At 43.9% G+C, this 17902-nt stretch overlaps 1 protein-coding gene across 2 annotated transcripts in view; it reads left to right on the top strand.

Annotated features, from left to right (window-relative positions):
- The first annotated feature begins 4182 nt into the window (after positions 1-4182).
- The window catches only part of Metap1d (methionyl aminopeptidase type 1D, mitochondrial), a 70838-nt gene continuing 57118 nt past the window's right edge, over positions 4183-17902 (top strand). The window contains exon 1 of one of the 2 annotated variants that reach the window (XR_013108637.1): positions 4183-4281. Coding sequence is in view for 1 of the 2 variants with exons in the window: in XM_034493667.2 (XP_034349558.1) it covers positions 4242-4281 (40 nt within the window). In the remaining variant the exon portion in view is untranslated. The remainder of the gene's footprint in view (positions 4282-17902) is intronic. The other variant, XM_034493667.2, reaches the window with a different exon arrangement.

A 17902-nucleotide genomic window follows, 5' to 3' on the forward strand; every position in this document is an offset into this window, starting at 1 on the left:
ACACACACACACACACACACACACACACACACACACACACACACCAGTAGTTTTTTAGGATCAAGGTTAAAAAAAAAAAACACCTCACATAACAAGTTAATATAAATATCATTTTGATACCGAAGAATGAAAATGGAGGTATTAACGGGTAATCTTTGGAGATGGCTCAGGGTAGGTAAGGTGCTTGCTGCATAAGTATGAAGAAGCCCTGAGTTTGATGAGATATAGATGCTCGGTGTGGAGGCAGCTGGGAGCAGGGGTGGAGACAGTAGATCCAGGGGCTTGCTGACCAGCCAGGATAGCCAAAACAGTAAGCTCAGTGACAGAGCTTGTCTCAAAAAAAAAAAAAAAAAAAAAGATTGAACACCACAGAGGAAGACACTGTGGAGTCAACCTCTGGCTTACACACACCAACACTGGCACATGCATACACCATAAAAGTGTTTCTGGAAATATGGTTGTGAAAACCATCTTCAACTTTGTATCTAAGAATCTCAAGCACAATGACACAAAGTCTCTGATCATAGCACTTCAATAGACTGAGTGAAAAGGATCTCCTGTCTGAAGCCAGCCTGAGCTACATAAAGAGATCCTATCTCAACTATCAAAAGCCAGGGATATAGCTCAGTGACAAGAGCGCTCACCTAGCACACATAAGGCCATGTGTTTGATCCCTGGCACCAGCAAAATATTTTTTTAATGTAAATAATGGGGATTGGGCCCAGCAGTTAAGAGTACCAGTTGCTCTCTCAAAGGACCTGGTTCTATTCCCAATACCAACATGGTGGTTCACAACCTCCATGGGTACCAGAAACACAACTGGTACACAGATACACATTAGGACAAAAACATTCATTCATATATATAAGATAAAAGTATATAATGATCAAAATTAAAATCAGGTCCTGGAGAGATGTATCGACTCATAATGGCCTACTTACAGACCTGAGTTTGGCTGGCCCGTTTATCATGATGCCCATCTATAATCTAGCACTGGTGGGGGCAGCAACTGCCTGGGAAGCCAGTCTAGCTGAATAATGAGCTCCAGGTTTGGTAAGAAACCTTATGTCAAAAAAACAAAACAAACAAACAAAAAAAAACGGAAGTGAAAGAGAAAGACATGTAGCATTGACCTATGACCTCTACACGCACATGTATGTACACATCGACAACACACACAGAGAGAGAGAGAGAGAGAGAGAGAGAGAGAGAGAGAGAGAGAGAGAGAGAGGAGAGAGTTGTTAATAGTTACTCATCTATATAAAAGTATTCATATACTTTGATGATTTGTGGGTGGGGCACACGCTGACTGTTAGGAAAACTGGGATTAGAGAAGCCATATCAAAGCTTATGAATGAACAAGTTCCCATTTATTTCATTTCTAGATATCCGTTGTCCCTGATATACTTTTCTTGAGACAAGATCCCATGGATCTGGCCTGAACTTGCCAGGTAGCTAAATATCACCTTGAACTTTAAAGGTTATTCTTTGACAATTTCATCTATTCATACATATAAACAATGTGTCTCTATCAGATCTACCCTTAACTCCTTGACCTAGGACTTCTGATGTTCCCGTTTATACCTCCTGGTGTTAGGATTAAGGCATGGACCATTGTGCCCAGTTTATGTGGTGTGCTGAGGGTTGAACCCAAGACTAGGGGATCACTGTATAGCTTGAGATACACCTCTATCCCCTCCACACTGAACTTCCTGTGGACTTGTTCTATAGGATTAGACCACATATCGTGCATTTGTTTTCCAAGGGCTGGCTGCATGAATACATCCTCAGTTTCAGATGGTCGAAATTGGGTTCTCTACCTTCCGATGCTTCATGAGTGATTCTAAGTTCCTTCTGTACACCTCCTAGCTCAGTGCTCAACTCTCAGGTTCCTTTGCTACCTACAGGTGGGGTTTCAGTTACACAGAGGACAGAGATGCCACATTTAGAAATCCTCTCCCTAGCAATGATCAGTTTGTAAGTCATGAAGCTGGAGGGAATCTATAAGAATATATTTCCTTCATAGTGGTGGAAGGCGTGATGCATGCTACTGGGGGAGAAAGTAATCTCACTCAGCTGGGAACTATGTAAGCTATGACTGGCTTGGATAGCAAGATATACCTACTGGTGCCATAGTGAATGTTCTGGGAGCAACCAGTCTCTTTTTAATTGGACTTAAGGCCCAACTCCACAAGACAATACTCATGTATTGGTATGGTTAACTAGGCCAAGCATGGCTGTGTAGGTCATAGACTCTAGGGAGAATCTCCTATTATTACTCTGCCAAATGGACAAAGTGTTAAGCCGCACCCTAAGTTCTTATCTTTATACCCATACATTTGTGCATTTCTTAATCTTCATGAGAGAAACTTCTCTTTGCAGTAGATGGAGATTAATATAAAGACAGACAACTGGCCAATCTGCAACATTAATAGACTTTGCTCTTCCCTAAATGGGAGCGCTCTCTCTCTCTCTCTCTCTCTCTCTCTCTCTCTCTCTCTCTCTCTCAATCTCACATTCCCTTACTCCAAGCTTCAGGGAATCATCTCCTAATGGGGGAGCTATGAAAAGATCTAAGGGCCAGAGGTAGTGCATGACTGCTGTTGGAAGTGTTTCCTGGGCTCAACAGAACCAGTGCACACATGGATTTACAATGGCTATGACTACATGCACAAGACCTAGCTAGTTGAGATCTCAACATGGATTGGGACTAGGTCACAAGGTCCCATCCATAGCAGAGGGTTGACAATTGATGGTGACTGTAGGGGAGGGTCAGTTTTCTTCAGGATTTCTGCCCCTGAAAGGATACCTGGGCTCCAGTAGATGGCCCTATATTCATGTGTATACTGGCAGGATTAAATGGACTTCATGGGGGCGGGGGAGAGCATATGAAGTTGAGAGGAAAATGTGGTGGAGAGGGATGGGGGCGCATGGTGGTGATAGATTTGATAAAAACACATTCTATGTGTGTATGAAATTTTCAAACAAAAAGAACAAACTTGGATTAAGTGTTCTCTGGTTTGATGTTCTATGATGAGTTGAACTTTGCCTCCAGAGGTTAAAGGTGTGCCCATTGAGCATGTGGGTTCTTTTATTTTATATATGTGAGTACAGTGTAGCTGTCTTCAGACACACCAGAAGAGGGCATCAGATCCCATTACAGATGGTTGTGAGCCACCATGTGGGTGCTGGGAACTAAACGCATGACCTCTGGAAGAACAGTCAGTGCTCTTAACCGCTGAGCCATCTCTCCAGCTCCTTCTCATTGAGTTTTAAGAAGCCACATGCGGCCCGGAGAGGACATGCTACCAAGATGGATAACACCTGGTCCATGACCGTCTGGACTCCACTGCAGAACAAGGGCAAGAGACACAGAACCTGGTAAAAACGAGCAACAGTATCATCGAAGATACAGCAACTGCCTCACTTGCCTTTCCATAGGGCTGTGCAAGCTGACAAGCGTCATCCTTTAAATGTCTAATTTAGGGATAACAGCAGTTAATATTGCCAAGAGATTGTCATCAGAGAAAGAGAAATCCCGTGAAGATACCCACAAGGGCACACAGGTGTCCTAACCTATTCTGGAGTCTCTGGTGAGTAACTTATATTCTAACATTGCAAAGGGCAGCTGATCAGTTTGATCCAAATTCTGCCTTTCAACTAGTTGCCTGGAAATGATTTGTAACCGAGTGGAAGGCAATGAAAGTGCTATGTTGCACACTAAATTGTGTTCTTTTTCCTGCCCAACTTCACATTTCCGTGCACCAAAATAACTAGAGGCTACTCTTTTTTTTTTTTTTTTTTTTTTTTTTTTGGTTTTTCGAGACAGGGTTTCTCTGTGTAGTCTTGGCTGTCCTGGAACTCACTCTGTAGACCAGGCTGGCCTCAAACTCAGAAATCCGCCCCGTCTCTGCCTCCCAAGTGCTGGGATTAAAAGCGTGCGCCACCACCGCCCGGCTGGAGGCTACTCTTACATGACGGTTTTCTTCTATCCCTGATGGGTTTGGAAGCTCAGAGAGAGAATTGCGGCCTGAGTCAGCCTCTCCTCGTGGAAGTGAGCTGGCCGCAGATGGAGCTGCTGGCCTTGGCACCATAGACACTCGCTAGCGCCGGCTCCTGCAGTCTCAGGCGCGCACGCGCACTCTCCTCGGACAGCTTCGGCGTTGCTGGGCTTGGACAACGTTGCTACTCCAGTGGGCGGAGCTGCGAGGCACTCTCCCAGCCACGTGACTGGAGCCAACATGGCGGCGCCCATCGGCGTCCACCTGCTCGTCCGTGGAGGTAAGCGATCGGAATACGACCGCTCCAGGGCTACGCGCCCAGAGATTCATCCGCGCGTGGACTTGGTACGCACGTGCATACTCTCAGTCAGACCCGCGCACACCATACACATTGGTATGCTGCAGAAACACAGACACACGTTTGTCCTCTTCTTACCTGGACCATGTCGCTTGAGTGCTTAGTTCTTGAGATTTGTGAGTCATTACCAGAAGTTTTCTTCCCCCACCTTACCTGTGTGGTTAGCGTTGCAGACATATATATCAGCGACGACTGTGAAATTCACCTGAGCACTCGGTTTAGAGCTATTGTATTGGCATGCCTTTTTGAGAAACTTGTAACCGGTGATTACTGTCATGATGACTTAGGAGAACTAATGATGGCTGGGTCATTCCAAACAGATGCGTTTCCAGTGAATCTTTGTTGGATTAGTACTTAATTCTGATTGTTTGCTGGAAAGAACTCATAAATTGGCTCAAGGAGACGAAAAAAGGTACACCAACGATTTGAGATATAACTTAAGTGCCAGGCACATAGGAACGATTTTAGGAGGTAAATATTTTCAGAGCAACACTCTGCACGTATTATATGCCTTCTGAGCCATCTCACCCGTCCAGCTTAACTCAATACAATCCCCTTTTGTGAAGTCAGATACCAACATATTTGTATCTGAGGATGTGTAAAAAAGGGTTGACGTTGACATGAAATGCTGTCCACGAACTATATTAGTTGGAATATTTGGAAAACGCAAGTTGTAGGACAATTAATTTATTTTTAAAATTGCATGTATTTGTTTATCTATTTCTTTTGTAAGTGTATGCTCAAGCAGGTGCCAAGGTGTGCATACAAAGGAGAGCTTGTGGGAGTTGTTCTATTATCTGTTTTTCAGAGATCAAATTCAGATCATCAGGCATGGTGCCAAGAGCTTTTACCCTCTGAGCTATCTCACCAGCCCAGTTTAGCCAGCCCCCTTTTGTGAAATCAGATACTCATATATATATGTGTGTGTGTGTGTGTGTGTATCTAAGTCTATAATACATACAGAGAATGGCATACATGATTCGGGGGTGTGTGAAACACTCAGTTTTTATCAATTGCCCTTATTTTCCAAAGCACTCAAAATATAGTGCTACATATCTTAGAGGTTTTGGCAAAGATGAGTCTGGCCATTCTATGTACCCAGAACATCTCATCACTTGAATGATCTTTTGCATTTAAAACAACTTGTTCATGTGAAGATTAGATTTCCTTTCTTAGTGTTTGAAATGTTCTTCATTCAAGAAATTCCAAACACACAACAGAGCAGTGAACTCTGCGTGTACATTGTCTGCTCACAAACTATGTGTAGAGACACTTCTCGCTACCTTAGCAGCTGCGCCACCACTGGCTTGCTGAGAGACACTTCTCTAACCCCCAGCCACAGTGCCTTCCCCCAATGGTATTATTTTTAAAGTATGTCTTAGGTATATTACTTCATTTGTGGATTCTTTAGCCTATGTATCTCTGAAAGCTGTGCCTAGGGAGTATAGCTCAGTGGTTAAGCTCTTGGTTAACACCCTTGAGGTCTTGGTTTGGGGTTCCATCCCCAGCACCACAAGAGGAAAGAAAGAAAGAAAGAAAGAAAGAAAGAAAGAAAGAAAGAAAGAAAGAAAGAAAGAAAGAAAGGAAGGAAGGAAGGAAGGAAAAGAAAGAAAGGAAGGAAAAGAAAGGGAAGACTGAGAACCCTACTAATCATCTTGTATATTGTACTTATTTTTAGAATTTTCATTTACTATTTATTTGTTTTAAGACAGAGTCTCTTGTAGCCTTAAACTCCTGGTTCTTCTGCCTCTACCTCTGTGTGCTGAGCTTAGAGGTGTGAACCACTATTTCCCCCTCTGTTTCTCTGTTCAGATTTCCCAGGCATTTACTCATTAGCTCCATCCTTTAAGTACTTGACCATGCTTTTGTAACAACTGTTACATTTTATTTTATGAGACAGTGTGATGTGTAGGATGGGCTTGAACTCCTGGTCCTTCTGCCTTTTCCAAAGAGTGGAGGTTACAAGCATGTGCTGCCACACCCAGTAAACGTAACAACTTTTAAAAAAAGATTTATTTATTTATTTATTTATTTATTTATTTATTTATTTTGGTTTTTCGAGACAGGGTTTCTCTGTGTAGTCCTGGCTGTCCTGGAACTCACTCTGTAGACCAGGCTGGCCTCGAACTCAGTAATCCTCCTGCCTCTGCCTCCCAAGTGCTGGGATTAAAGGCGTGCGCCACCACCGCCCGGCGATTTATTTATTTATTTTTTTAATTTACGTGCATGCGTGTATTCCTGCATGAATCTACATGAACCACATATGTGCAGGTACCTGAGGAGGCCAGGGAGAGTCATATCCCCTGGAATTGGAATTATAGGCAGTTGTGAGCCACAAGATAAGGGTTATGGGAATCCGACTAACCAGATCCTCTGGAAGAACAGTAAGAGCTTCTAACCACTGAACCATCTCTCCAGCCCTATAACAGCTACTTTAAACACTTGAAATTGGGGTTTCCCCACAGTCTGTTTCATTAGCTTATTTATTTATTTATTTATTTATTTATTTATTTATTGGCTACAGTTTTCTGCTTCATATCTCACGTAATATTTAATTGTATATGTCACACAATGGATGATATCTTTTGGAGATTATGTTGATTTCTTTTCTTTAAAATGTGCTGAGTGTTAGGTAGGTGGTTTGGTTCTGCCATACTTCTTGTTATCTTTGTTAGAACAGATTTTTTTGGGTTTTACCTTTATTCTTAGGGGAAACATTAGAGGCCTTATTCCAATGTAGAATTCAGTAAAGGTCAGATAGAAAGTATCTTAGGCTTTTGTGATCAATACAATCTATTTCCAATTACTCAACTCTGCCAAATGCAAGTGAACATAGCTGTGTTCTAATAAAACTTTATTTACAAAGACAGGCAGCCAGCGAGATGAAATTTGTCCTCTCTTGCTCTGATAATAGGGTGATTCTTAACTCCTAAGTCATAGACTTTCTGGGATCTCAGTTCAGTGCTGTTGGGTTGACTTTGTGAGATTTGCTCAGGGAAGTCTGTTGGCTCTGGACTTGAACTGGAGCTCCTACCTGTACCAGCCCTGCAAACCCTGGGATTGGCTCAGCTCTCAGCCTGCAGCAGCTTAGTCTGATAAACCTTGTGGAGTGCTGTGCTTCTTTTCCAGCTGCTTCCAAATAACGCTTCTGTTCTCTGACTTAGCCAAACAGTCAGCTGGTGCATGGCCTCACTTCCCAGTGCCACATCTGCAGAGGTTTTGCAGTGCAGAAATCTGGGAGGTGATTAGATTTGTTTTCTCTTAAAGGCTCATTGTCCTCTGCATTACCTCAGTATGTAGTGCCACATGTTTGCCTGGTTGCTTAATGTAAAAGGAATTCTTACAGCAGCTATGCTGTGTGATAGAAGGGGGGGGGTTAAGATTTGAGACAGGATCTCGTGTGCTGTAGACGGATGGAGAACTAACTCACTGTGGTTTATTTGGCTGATTCTTTCACAGCATTGTTCATCATCAAAGGAAGTCAGGGCAGGAACTCACACAGGGCAGGGACCTGGAGACAGGAGCTGATGCAGAAGCCATGGAGGGATGGTATTTACTGGTTTGCTCCTCATGGCTTGCTCAGCCTGCTTTCTTATAGAACCCAGGACTACTGGCTCAGGGGTGCTCCGCCCACAATGGGCTGGGACCTCCCCCATTAGTCACTAATTAGGAAAATGCCCTATAGGATTGGCTATAGCCTGATCTTATGGAGGCCTTTTTAAAACTGAGGTCCCCCTCCAGACCCTCCCCCCACCCCCATCTCAAAGGGTGGTAGCACATATCAAGTTGACATAAAACTAGGCAGCACAGTCACATCCATCACGAGTCACGTTGCTTTGTATCACAGCTGACAGCACACTTCTACCAGGTTTCCAGAACTGAGGTAAATTTGTTCACAGAGAGGAGTCCGTTGTGAAAGGCAGGGTAGCAATACTAACACTCGGCAGATTTTAAGTAGTTTGCAGATTATGTCTAGGGTCACCAGCTCCTAGTGGTGTCATTAAGCCCACGGCTCCAAACAATACCCATTCAGCTGTAGGATCCCACGGTTATACCAGGCCAGGTTTGTCTCCTAAATCTGAGACTCATGCATGTATTGCCTAGTGAACATTTTCACTTAATATACATCTCAAAATCAACATGGCAAATAAAAATACATCAAATTCTTCTTAAAAACGTCCACATCGACTGCATTTGTAGTAAGCTCTCTTCCCCCTGCCCCCATTCTCACCTTAGTTGTTGATAACGTTTCCTTTGTATTATTTTGTTTCTCAAATAATATAGCTTTGTAGCCCTTGTTGGTGCTTCCTGAGTGCTAAGCTCGTGTGCCGCCGTGCTCAGCCTGGCTGCTAGCATTTTTGTTTGTTTGTTTTTTGTTTTCTGAGACATGGTTTCTCTGTATAGCCTTGGCTCTCTTGGAACTTGCTGTGTAGACCAGGCTGGCTTCTGCCTACCCCTGCCTCCCAAGTACTGGGATCAAAGGCTTGAGCCACCACTGCCTGGCTATTGGCATTTTTTTTAAAGCAGTATATTTGACGTATAGGTCACCCATTTAAAATACACAGTGTGGCTCTTTACAAACTTTGTGTTTATGTGTGATCTGCACATATATGGATGTATGTGTGTGTACAGATGTGCTTATCTGTGTGTGAACCTGTGGGAGCCAGAAATTGACATTGGGAATCTTCCTCTATTACTTTCCACCAACAAAACAAAACAAAACTGTCTCATTGTATAGTCCTGGCTGGCCTGGACCTGGACCTCTCTATGTAGACCAGGCTAGCCTAGGACTAAGAGAAATGTTTGCTTCTGCTTTGCAAATGATAGACCAGGCTAGCCTAGTACTCAGAGAGATGTTGGCTTCTGTTTTGCCAGTGAAACTAAAAGTGTGTGCTCCTGTCCCTGGTACCACTTGAGTTTTTTGAGACAGGTCTCTCGATGGAAATCCTCCTGTCTTTGCTTGCTCACCACCACCTCCTGTCACTACCCTGGGGTTACAGGCATATACTGCAGAGCTCAGCTTTTTTATGTGGGTGCTGGGATCCAGCTCACATCCTCATGTGTGGATAACAAGCGCTTTGCCTGCTGAGCTGGCTCTCCAGCCCACTGTGATCTTTAAAGATTTCTTGTCAACCTTCAATCACCCTTGTTTCTTCTTTTTCCTCCTTTCGTGTTTAGTCGGTTAAGAAATTCACTTAAGAAAGCTCCTTGCACAAAGTGGTGGTGGCACGTGCCTTTAATCCCAGCCCTTGGGAGGCAGAGGCAGGAGATGGACTACATAGTGAATTCTAGGCTAGCCTGGGTTATAGAATGAGACATTGTCAAAACAATATTTTGAGTCAGGTATGGTAGGTAGCACATGGCTTTATTCCCAGCTTTTAGGAGACAGAGGCAGGTGGATCTCTGAGTTCTAGGCCAGCCTGGTCTACAGTGAGTTACAGGATAGCCAGGGCTACAAAGAGAAACCCTTTAAAATCCAAAACAAACAAACAAATAAATAAATCTTGTTGGATGATCTATCATTAAGATACCAGAACAGCCCTTGGGAGGCAGAGGCAGATGAATCTCTGTGAGTTCCAGGCCAGCCTGGTCTAGAAAGCGAGTTCTAGGACAGCCAAGACTGTTACTGTCATGGGGTATTCAGCAGAGAGGACTGCTTGGACATGGGTTCGACCTAATAGAAAGTCTTATTAGCCAGCTGGCAACTACGTTGGATGTTTGGGATCCCAGTGTAGCACTGAGCCTTTCTCACAATATGTGAGAAATGTGTCAACTCACACAAACACATATTAAGCACAAACCCATATTCTGAGTTGACACACTTCAATTAATGAGAACAGTTAGCCAGAAGCAGAACTACAGAAGCTACAAAGCAAGGTTAGTACGTTTATAGACTTTCCTGAAACTAAGGACTTTGCTGGATTAGACCTTTGTTGTAGTTTTGGCAGGTGGTGTGTCTACATGCTGAATTTTACAGCCTGAATGGTACTTCCACCCTGGAGTCGGTTGTGCTAAGGTCTGGGGCGCTGTCCCATTACACAGAGAAACCTGTCTAAAAAGAAAACAATACGACAAAAACAAATGATAAATAAAAAGATACACCCAGAAACCAGGCTATTTTTCCTCTCTCTCCTACCGTTACCACACAGCTTTAACCAGTGTCATGCTTTCTTTGGATTAGTGCTTGGTCCTGGTCTCTCTGTCTCCATCCCTGCTTCCTATATTTCATTGTGAACATAGCAGCCTGGCTGGTCTTATAAATGTAAATCAGATCATGTCATTCTTTTTGTTTGAAGCTCTGAGAGTGAAGGTCAGATGCTTGTAATGCCCTCGAAGGCCCTGCACATAGCACCCTGCCTTTCCTGGTTCCTCGGCGGGCTGATTGTGTGGTGCCCGTCTCTCACAGAATGTAAAAGCGACAGGACTTGGGTTTCCTTTGTTCTCTGATGTGTGTCAAGCACCCAGAATAATGTCTGACATGTAAGATTCAGTGAAGATTTCTTTCTGAATGAGTGAATGGAAAGAGACTGGTTAATGGCACTACAATAAAGTTATTAATAGTGAATCAAAGAATGTGTTGAGATACGTGAGGCAAGAGTTATTAGAAATAAAAGGAAAAATAGATAAAAACCACAGTCACACTGGGGGCTAAGAGGTTGACAAGTAGATACAATAAAGTTATTGAGGTTCAAAATGTATAATTAGTAAGTTTGATTTAGTAATTAGATTTGATACTTTGGATTTAAGTTATCTTTATTTTTATAAATATGTGTAAAACAACCCCCCCAACCAAAACAACCCAGATATATATGAAATAGGATAAAACTTGATAACTCATGCCTTAATATTTCTAAAAACAAAAAAAACCCATATAACTATATTCTTTGGCCACAAAGTATTAATGCACAAGTTATTGAGAAAAGGGAAAAGGGTTGGTCCACATGCTGTGGAAACACAGAAGGATCCTAGGTAGTGGGGATGCCAGTAACCGTGTCCTGAACTTGAAACATATGGTTCTTGTTCTCACCATTCTCAATCCTTGAGGGACTCAGACAGGTCAGTCAGTTATAGCAGCAGGGAGACTGATACAAGTCACAGCAACAGGCATAGAGGACCAGTAGCGACTCAAGAGTCGGAGTCACAGGTGGTGGCTAGCCTGGGTCTGAGCTGCCAGTACAAAGAAGGCTTTGTCAGGCAGAGGAGGGACGGAGCTTCTTGTCTAAAACTATGGTAGAGCTGCTGGATTAATACGGCAGGCAGGTTGAGGAAGAGTTAGGGAGCAGCCAAAGGGGAGGTTGAGGACATGCGTTTGAACTGAGGCATGTGCATGAGAAATGGGGAACACAGGCCGACTCCGGTTCCAGAGCGTTGTGGAAACGAATAGATGGAGTAGATTTTTGCATTTCTTTCATTCTTTTCATTGTTTTGGAGATGACAGATGGAATGAGGTAGGGAATTGGGAAGTAGTGTAAGAAACCGGCCACCAATAAGGAGGAGGGTTGCCCAACAGCCGAGGCTCGCTGAAATGGCCGTGATCTGTAGTAGCCCAGCCTTCGATACTGTGTGATTTCCTCTAAGTTTGTTTCACCCTGCAGATATCAGAACAGAGACGGAAGGGCCGGGTGTGCTAGTGCACACAGTACTCCAGAGGCAGGTGGATCTCTGTGAGTTCAAGGCCAGCCAGGGCTAAATGAAACCCTGTCTTCAGGATGAAGGGTGAGGATTAGGTATTGAGCTGGATTGAATGGGATTTTCCAGATGGGTATTCTAGAAAGAACAGGAGAAAAGAGGCATGTATCTGGCAAGAGGAGGATGAATTATCGAGTCTAGCCCAGGTCAGCAGCTACATTAGAACAGAAACTCCTACGTTTAAAGCCGTGTCTTTTATTATTTTATTGAAAAAATGGGGAAGCAGGAGAAGCTGATGGTCTGAAGAAGAAAGTACCCAAGCTGGGAAACGTCCATAGTGATGCACTCACTTTTGGAAGGCAGAGGCAGGAGAATCTCTGTGAGTTGGAGGCTAGCTTGGTCTATCTACATAGTAAGTTCCAGGACAGCCAGAGCTACATTAAAGAGACTATGTCTTGGGGGTGGCGGTGGGGGTTGTCCAAAGATGACAATTCCCAGGAAGGCAGAATGGGTGGCAGGGGTGAGTCTGGAGTATCTTCGTGGAGGTGGCTTTTAATTCTGCCAAACAGCTGTGAATCTTACTAGAGGAACAAGCCTCATAGCCCGTGTCCCATAGCACAGCCTGATGTGGTGGTGCTCCTGGAACAGAGTGAGGGAAGGGAGTTGGGAGCTGGACTTGTTACCTCATGGAAGTGAGACATGAGCTAGGTTGGTCCTGAAGGATGTGAAGGCAGTCAGCCATGGGAGAGGAGAGCATTCCAGAGGTGTCAAGGCAGAGTGATGGGAGACACACTTCCAGGACACAGAAGGTCTCCATTTTATCTACTGTTTAAGAACTGAATGTATTGGAGAAGGCCTTTGTAGTCTGTCAGATGACAGCGCAGAATCAGACATCGGTGGTGAGGCAGGAGTGGGGAGATGGATGCAGGAGTGGCAGCAGCAGCGTCTGCTGGCTCCCTGGGAATGCTGAAGGAAGAAAGGAGACACCAAAGACCAAAGAAGAGATTGACAGATATGGAGGGCTGTGTCCAGAGGAGACTTCTCAGGGGCAAGTTTGAGTGCAACTAAGTAAAAGTGAGTAAATTTGGCCACTAAGAGGTACACAGAGATGTGATGCAAAGTTTTAGGAAAAGGAGGAGGAAGAAGAGGAGGAGGAAGAGGAAGAGGAAGAGAAACTTATGATTGGTCATTGTAGAGAACTGTATTTTTTTTGGTTTTTTTTTTTTTTTTTTAAGTTGTAGGTGGGGGGAGACTTCCTTTTGTTAAAAACAGAATTTTCTTGAGATGAATTGACAATCATTACCATTCACTATTTATTATAATGCAGTGGTTTTTAATATGGTTTTAATATGTTCACCAAGTTCTGCAACCATCACCACAATCCATAGTTTCATCAAGAACCTGTTCCCAGCAGTCCTCAGCTTGCCTGTCCCCTCTAGCACTCAGCAACCTTAAGCTTTCTGCTTCTGTTTGGTAGGCTCTCGTGTGACCCTGGCTGGCCCCGAACTCGATATGTAGCTAAAGATGACCTAGAACTTTGAATCTTCCTGTGTCTAGCTCCCAACGGCTAGGATTGCAAGTGTGAGTTACCATGCCTAGTTCGTGCGGTACTTGGGATCAAATCCAGAACTTTGTATATGCCAGGAAAGCACTGTGCCAACTGAGCCGCGTCCTTAGGCTTTGGACTTTTCCTGTCCTTGGGATTATATAATATGCAGTCTTGTGTGCTTGGCCTCTTAGACTTAGCATGATGCTTTCAGACATTTCCCAGGACGATATTCCTTTACCGAACATTACTACATATTACCAAATTATGCCTGTTTCTATATGTAGAATACATTTATTAGACTATAGAGAGAGATTATGTTTTGTTTATCCCTTTGCCTGCTGATGGATGGATGTGTTATTTCTGCTTTTTTTGCAAAGATGGATAATGATGCTCAGGACATTTATCTACATGATTTTTGTGGGCATATATTGTTTTGTTTTTTTGAGACTCACTCTTACTACTGAGCCTAGGCCGGTTCTTGAACTTGTGATTCTCTTGCTCAGTGTCCTGGGTGCTAGCTTACAGGTATGCTCCACCAACACTGGCTGTGTGTGTGTGCGCGCGCGTGTGCTGCACGCACACGCACATGTATGTATGCACATATTCACATGAGTGTGCTCACTGTATGCCCATGTGGCAGGAGGTTGATGTCCCATGTAATCCTCAGTTACTCTTCACCATATCTTTTTGGGTCTCTCTCTCTCTCTCTGTCTCTCTCTCTCTCTCTCTCTCTCTCTCTCTCTCTGAACTTGGAGCTCACCAGTTTGGCTAGGATGAGTAGCTTGTGTGCTCCAGGGATTGCATCCCCATTGCTAGGATGACAAGTGTACCACAGTGCCCAGCCTTTAAGGTAGGTGCTGGGATCTGAACTCAGGTGCTACACTTTCATGCAGTAAACACTTCTTGACTGAGCTATCTTCCCAGCCCTTGCTATCATCAATTAATTGACTGATTGGTTGATTACGTGTGTGGGTATTTTGTTTGCCTGAATATCTGTGTACTGTATGTATTCAGTGCTCATTGAGGCCAGAAGAAGGCATCAGATCTTCTGGGACTGGATTTCCAGACAGTTGTGAGCCACTGTGTGGGTGCTTGAAATGGAACCTGGGTCCTCTGGAAGACCCAGTGCTCTTAACTGCTGCACCATATCTCCAGCCTTTGCTTTGTATTTGAAACAGAGAGTGGCCATATGTAGAGGCAGGGAAAGAAAGAAAATGGTAAGGAGAAAAGACCACTGGAGAGAGAGCCCAGGGATCTTCAAAGAGAAGACCTGAAAAAATTTAGAGCAGAGAAGAAGTTCTAGGAATTGGAGAGGCAGCCTCTACCTCTGAAACAGCGAAGGAAGAGGGGGAGCTTCTTTTTCTAGGGATGAAAGTACTTTCCACCATAATTTCTGATTATGAGGCTTAGGGATATGTTGTATTGCTCGTGGTAGAACATTTAACCTAACATGAATTTAATCAACACACACACACACACACACACACACACACACACACACACAGAGTATAAAAATGCTGGTTCTCAAATCAGGCTGTGAGTCCTCATTCTGTACTTCCTAGTTATGCTAGCTACGTATTGGGGTGCATTAGTTTACTTCTGTGAGTTCATTTGTAAAATGGTGGTGAATATTCACCTGCCTTACTGGGATACTGAGAATGTTTAAAGAAATCATGCCTGGGCTAACTAGGGATGTAGTTCACTTAGGTGAGTGCTCACCTACCACACATGAAGTCCTGGCCTCCATCCCTAGCATCATGGAAACCGGGTGACTGAATATAGTGGCTAATCCTGAAGACCCAGTACTCTTGTTCTTTGTTGGATGCATGGCAGGATGGAGGCTAGCCTAGGCTACATGAGACCCTGTATTTAAAAGAAAAATGGGGCTGGATAGATGGCCCAGTGGTTAAGGGCATTGGCTGTTCTTCTAGAGCTCCTAAATTCCCAGCACCCATGAGGCAGCTAGCTCACAACTGTCTATAACTGTAGCAACATGAGATCTAATACTCTCTTCTGGTGTGTAAGTATACATGCAAACAAAGCACCCATGTACATAAATAAATAAGTCTGCTGGGCAGTGGTGCACAGCTGGTGCTGAACAGAGAAACCCTGTCTCAGGGGTTGGGGGATAGGAGCTGGGGCGTGGGAAGAAAATAAATAAACAATAAATAATATCTACATAGCTACACTAATTATCACGGTGTAACAAATGACTCACAGACACTAGGGTACAATTGAGAAACATTACCAGCCAGGATTGGAGGACCAACAGTCCAGTAATTAGCTGGACACTATGGGTCAGGGTCAGAAGGTTATAGTTGAGCTGTAGGTTAGAGACTCCTATTTCTTGTCCCAGGCTATTCTTGAACTCATGATTCTCTTGCCTCCGGCTCCCAAACATTGGGACTACAGATGAGTTGTACTGTGCCCTGATACTGTTTTGTTTTTCTAAGAGACACTAGCCATAGTCATCACAACATGAAACTAATGACAAAGAGACACAGCAGACACCACAGTCTGTTCGCCAAACCTCACTTCACATCACTTCTGTCAGATGCTATGCATAACACCATACACTGGGACATGGAACAGGACCAGGAGGGCATTCATACCAGAACACTGGCATTGGGGACCATCCTGGAGGTTGGCTACTACAGCATCACCTGACACAATTCGTGGAACACAGTAAGCCTGTGATAGCTATTCATCATGGCAGTGTTAAGATATTATAATAAAATATGGTGGTATACACTCATAACCCCAGCACTTGTGAAGCTAAGGCAGGGGGATCAAAACCTTGAGGCCTACATAGTAGTAGGACCATGACCATTATACATTTAGGAATGTATGAAGGTCTCACCACTTGGGAGCTGAGGATATTGTTCAGTTGATAGTATACCTGCATGCTCAAAGCACTAGGTTAGATCCCCAGCCAACCATAGACTGGTGAGGTGGCCTTTACACGTGACCCTAGTACAGGGAAGCTAGAGGCAAGAGGATCAGAAGTTGAAGGTTTTTCTCATTACATAGTAAGTTTCAGGCCAGCCTGGGCTATATGAGACCCTGCCTCAAAACAAACAAACAAACAACCTCACCATTTAGATAGAAAGAGTAAACATTCCCCTCTTATTTAATTTTTGAATATTCATTTATGCATGTGCATGTAAGAGTGTGGGTATGGAAGGGCATGTGCACCGCAGAGCACATATGGAAGCCAGAGGAGAACTTGCAGGAGTCAGTTCTTTCCTTCTACCACGTGGGTCCTGGGGATTGAATTCAGCTCAGCAGACTTGACGAGCCACCTTTACTCACGGAGCCATCTCCATTGGAAGAGTAAGCCTCTCTAAAGTGATTGTTCCCCACACTGCTTCGTGTGATTTTCTTTTTTCTCCCTGGGGAGAGATGAACAAACGTCTATTCATTTCAGATAGGGCACTAGTGACGGAACAAAGAAACAATTCCAGCCAAGCTCAGGTTTGTAAACCAGTGAGCTTATTGGGGTTCTCTACAGGAGCCCAAGTGACTCAAAAAACATCCCTTAATAATGGCTCAGCCCATCATGGGTGACAATCATCTCTGGAGCTTCCTGCCTGTCAGGTGGGCAGCTCCCCAGAAGGTCTCCTTTCCCCAGCAATTGCTCACTGCTATTGCAAAGGTCAGAGGGGCCTGGGAACCCTGTAACTTCAAGGGCTTCCTGAGCCTTAGGTTTCCCTCCGCCCTTAGGTGGAGATATTTCAGTTCAGATGCTATACATCAGTAGTCATTTCCAAAATTGCCTTTGTTCTGTGGAAGCCACGGTTAGAGACTATGGTCGTTGAAGATTTCTTTTACAGAGTTGCGAATGGTGGTGCTTGACTTTAATTCCAGCATTCAGGAGGCAGAGGCAAAGGCAGGCAGATCTCTGTGAGTTTGAGGTTAGGGCCAGCCTGGTCTACATAGTTAGTTCCAGGACTATGCAGAGCAGTGGTTCTCAGCCTGTGGACTGTTACCCCTTTTGGGGGTCACATACCAGAATATTCATAACAGTTTCAAAATTACAGTTATGAAGTAACAAAATAATTTTATGGTTGGGGTAATTACAACACGAAGAACTGTATTAAAGGGTCGCAGCATTAGGAAGGTTTGAGAACCACCCATGTAAGAGACCCCCATCTCAAAAAAAAAAAAAAAAAGTTTCTCCTACATACAAAAGAGGAAGTTGACCAATCACTGGAGTGTCACCTTGGGATAATGAACTTTACATCTTACACACAGAGCCTATATCACAAGCTCAGATTTTCTCAGTCCAGCCTGTGTAAACTCTGCCTTTGTGGCCTTACATATCCTGTTTGTATCACAGTGAGATTACGATTTTCCTGTAAGATC

The sequence above is a fragment of the Arvicanthis niloticus genome, chromosome 2 (assembly GCF_011762505.2).
Source record: "Arvicanthis niloticus isolate mArvNil1 chromosome 2, mArvNil1.pat.X, whole genome shotgun sequence".
NCBI classification, from domain to species: domain Eukaryota; kingdom Metazoa; phylum Chordata; class Mammalia; order Rodentia; family Muridae; genus Arvicanthis; species Arvicanthis niloticus.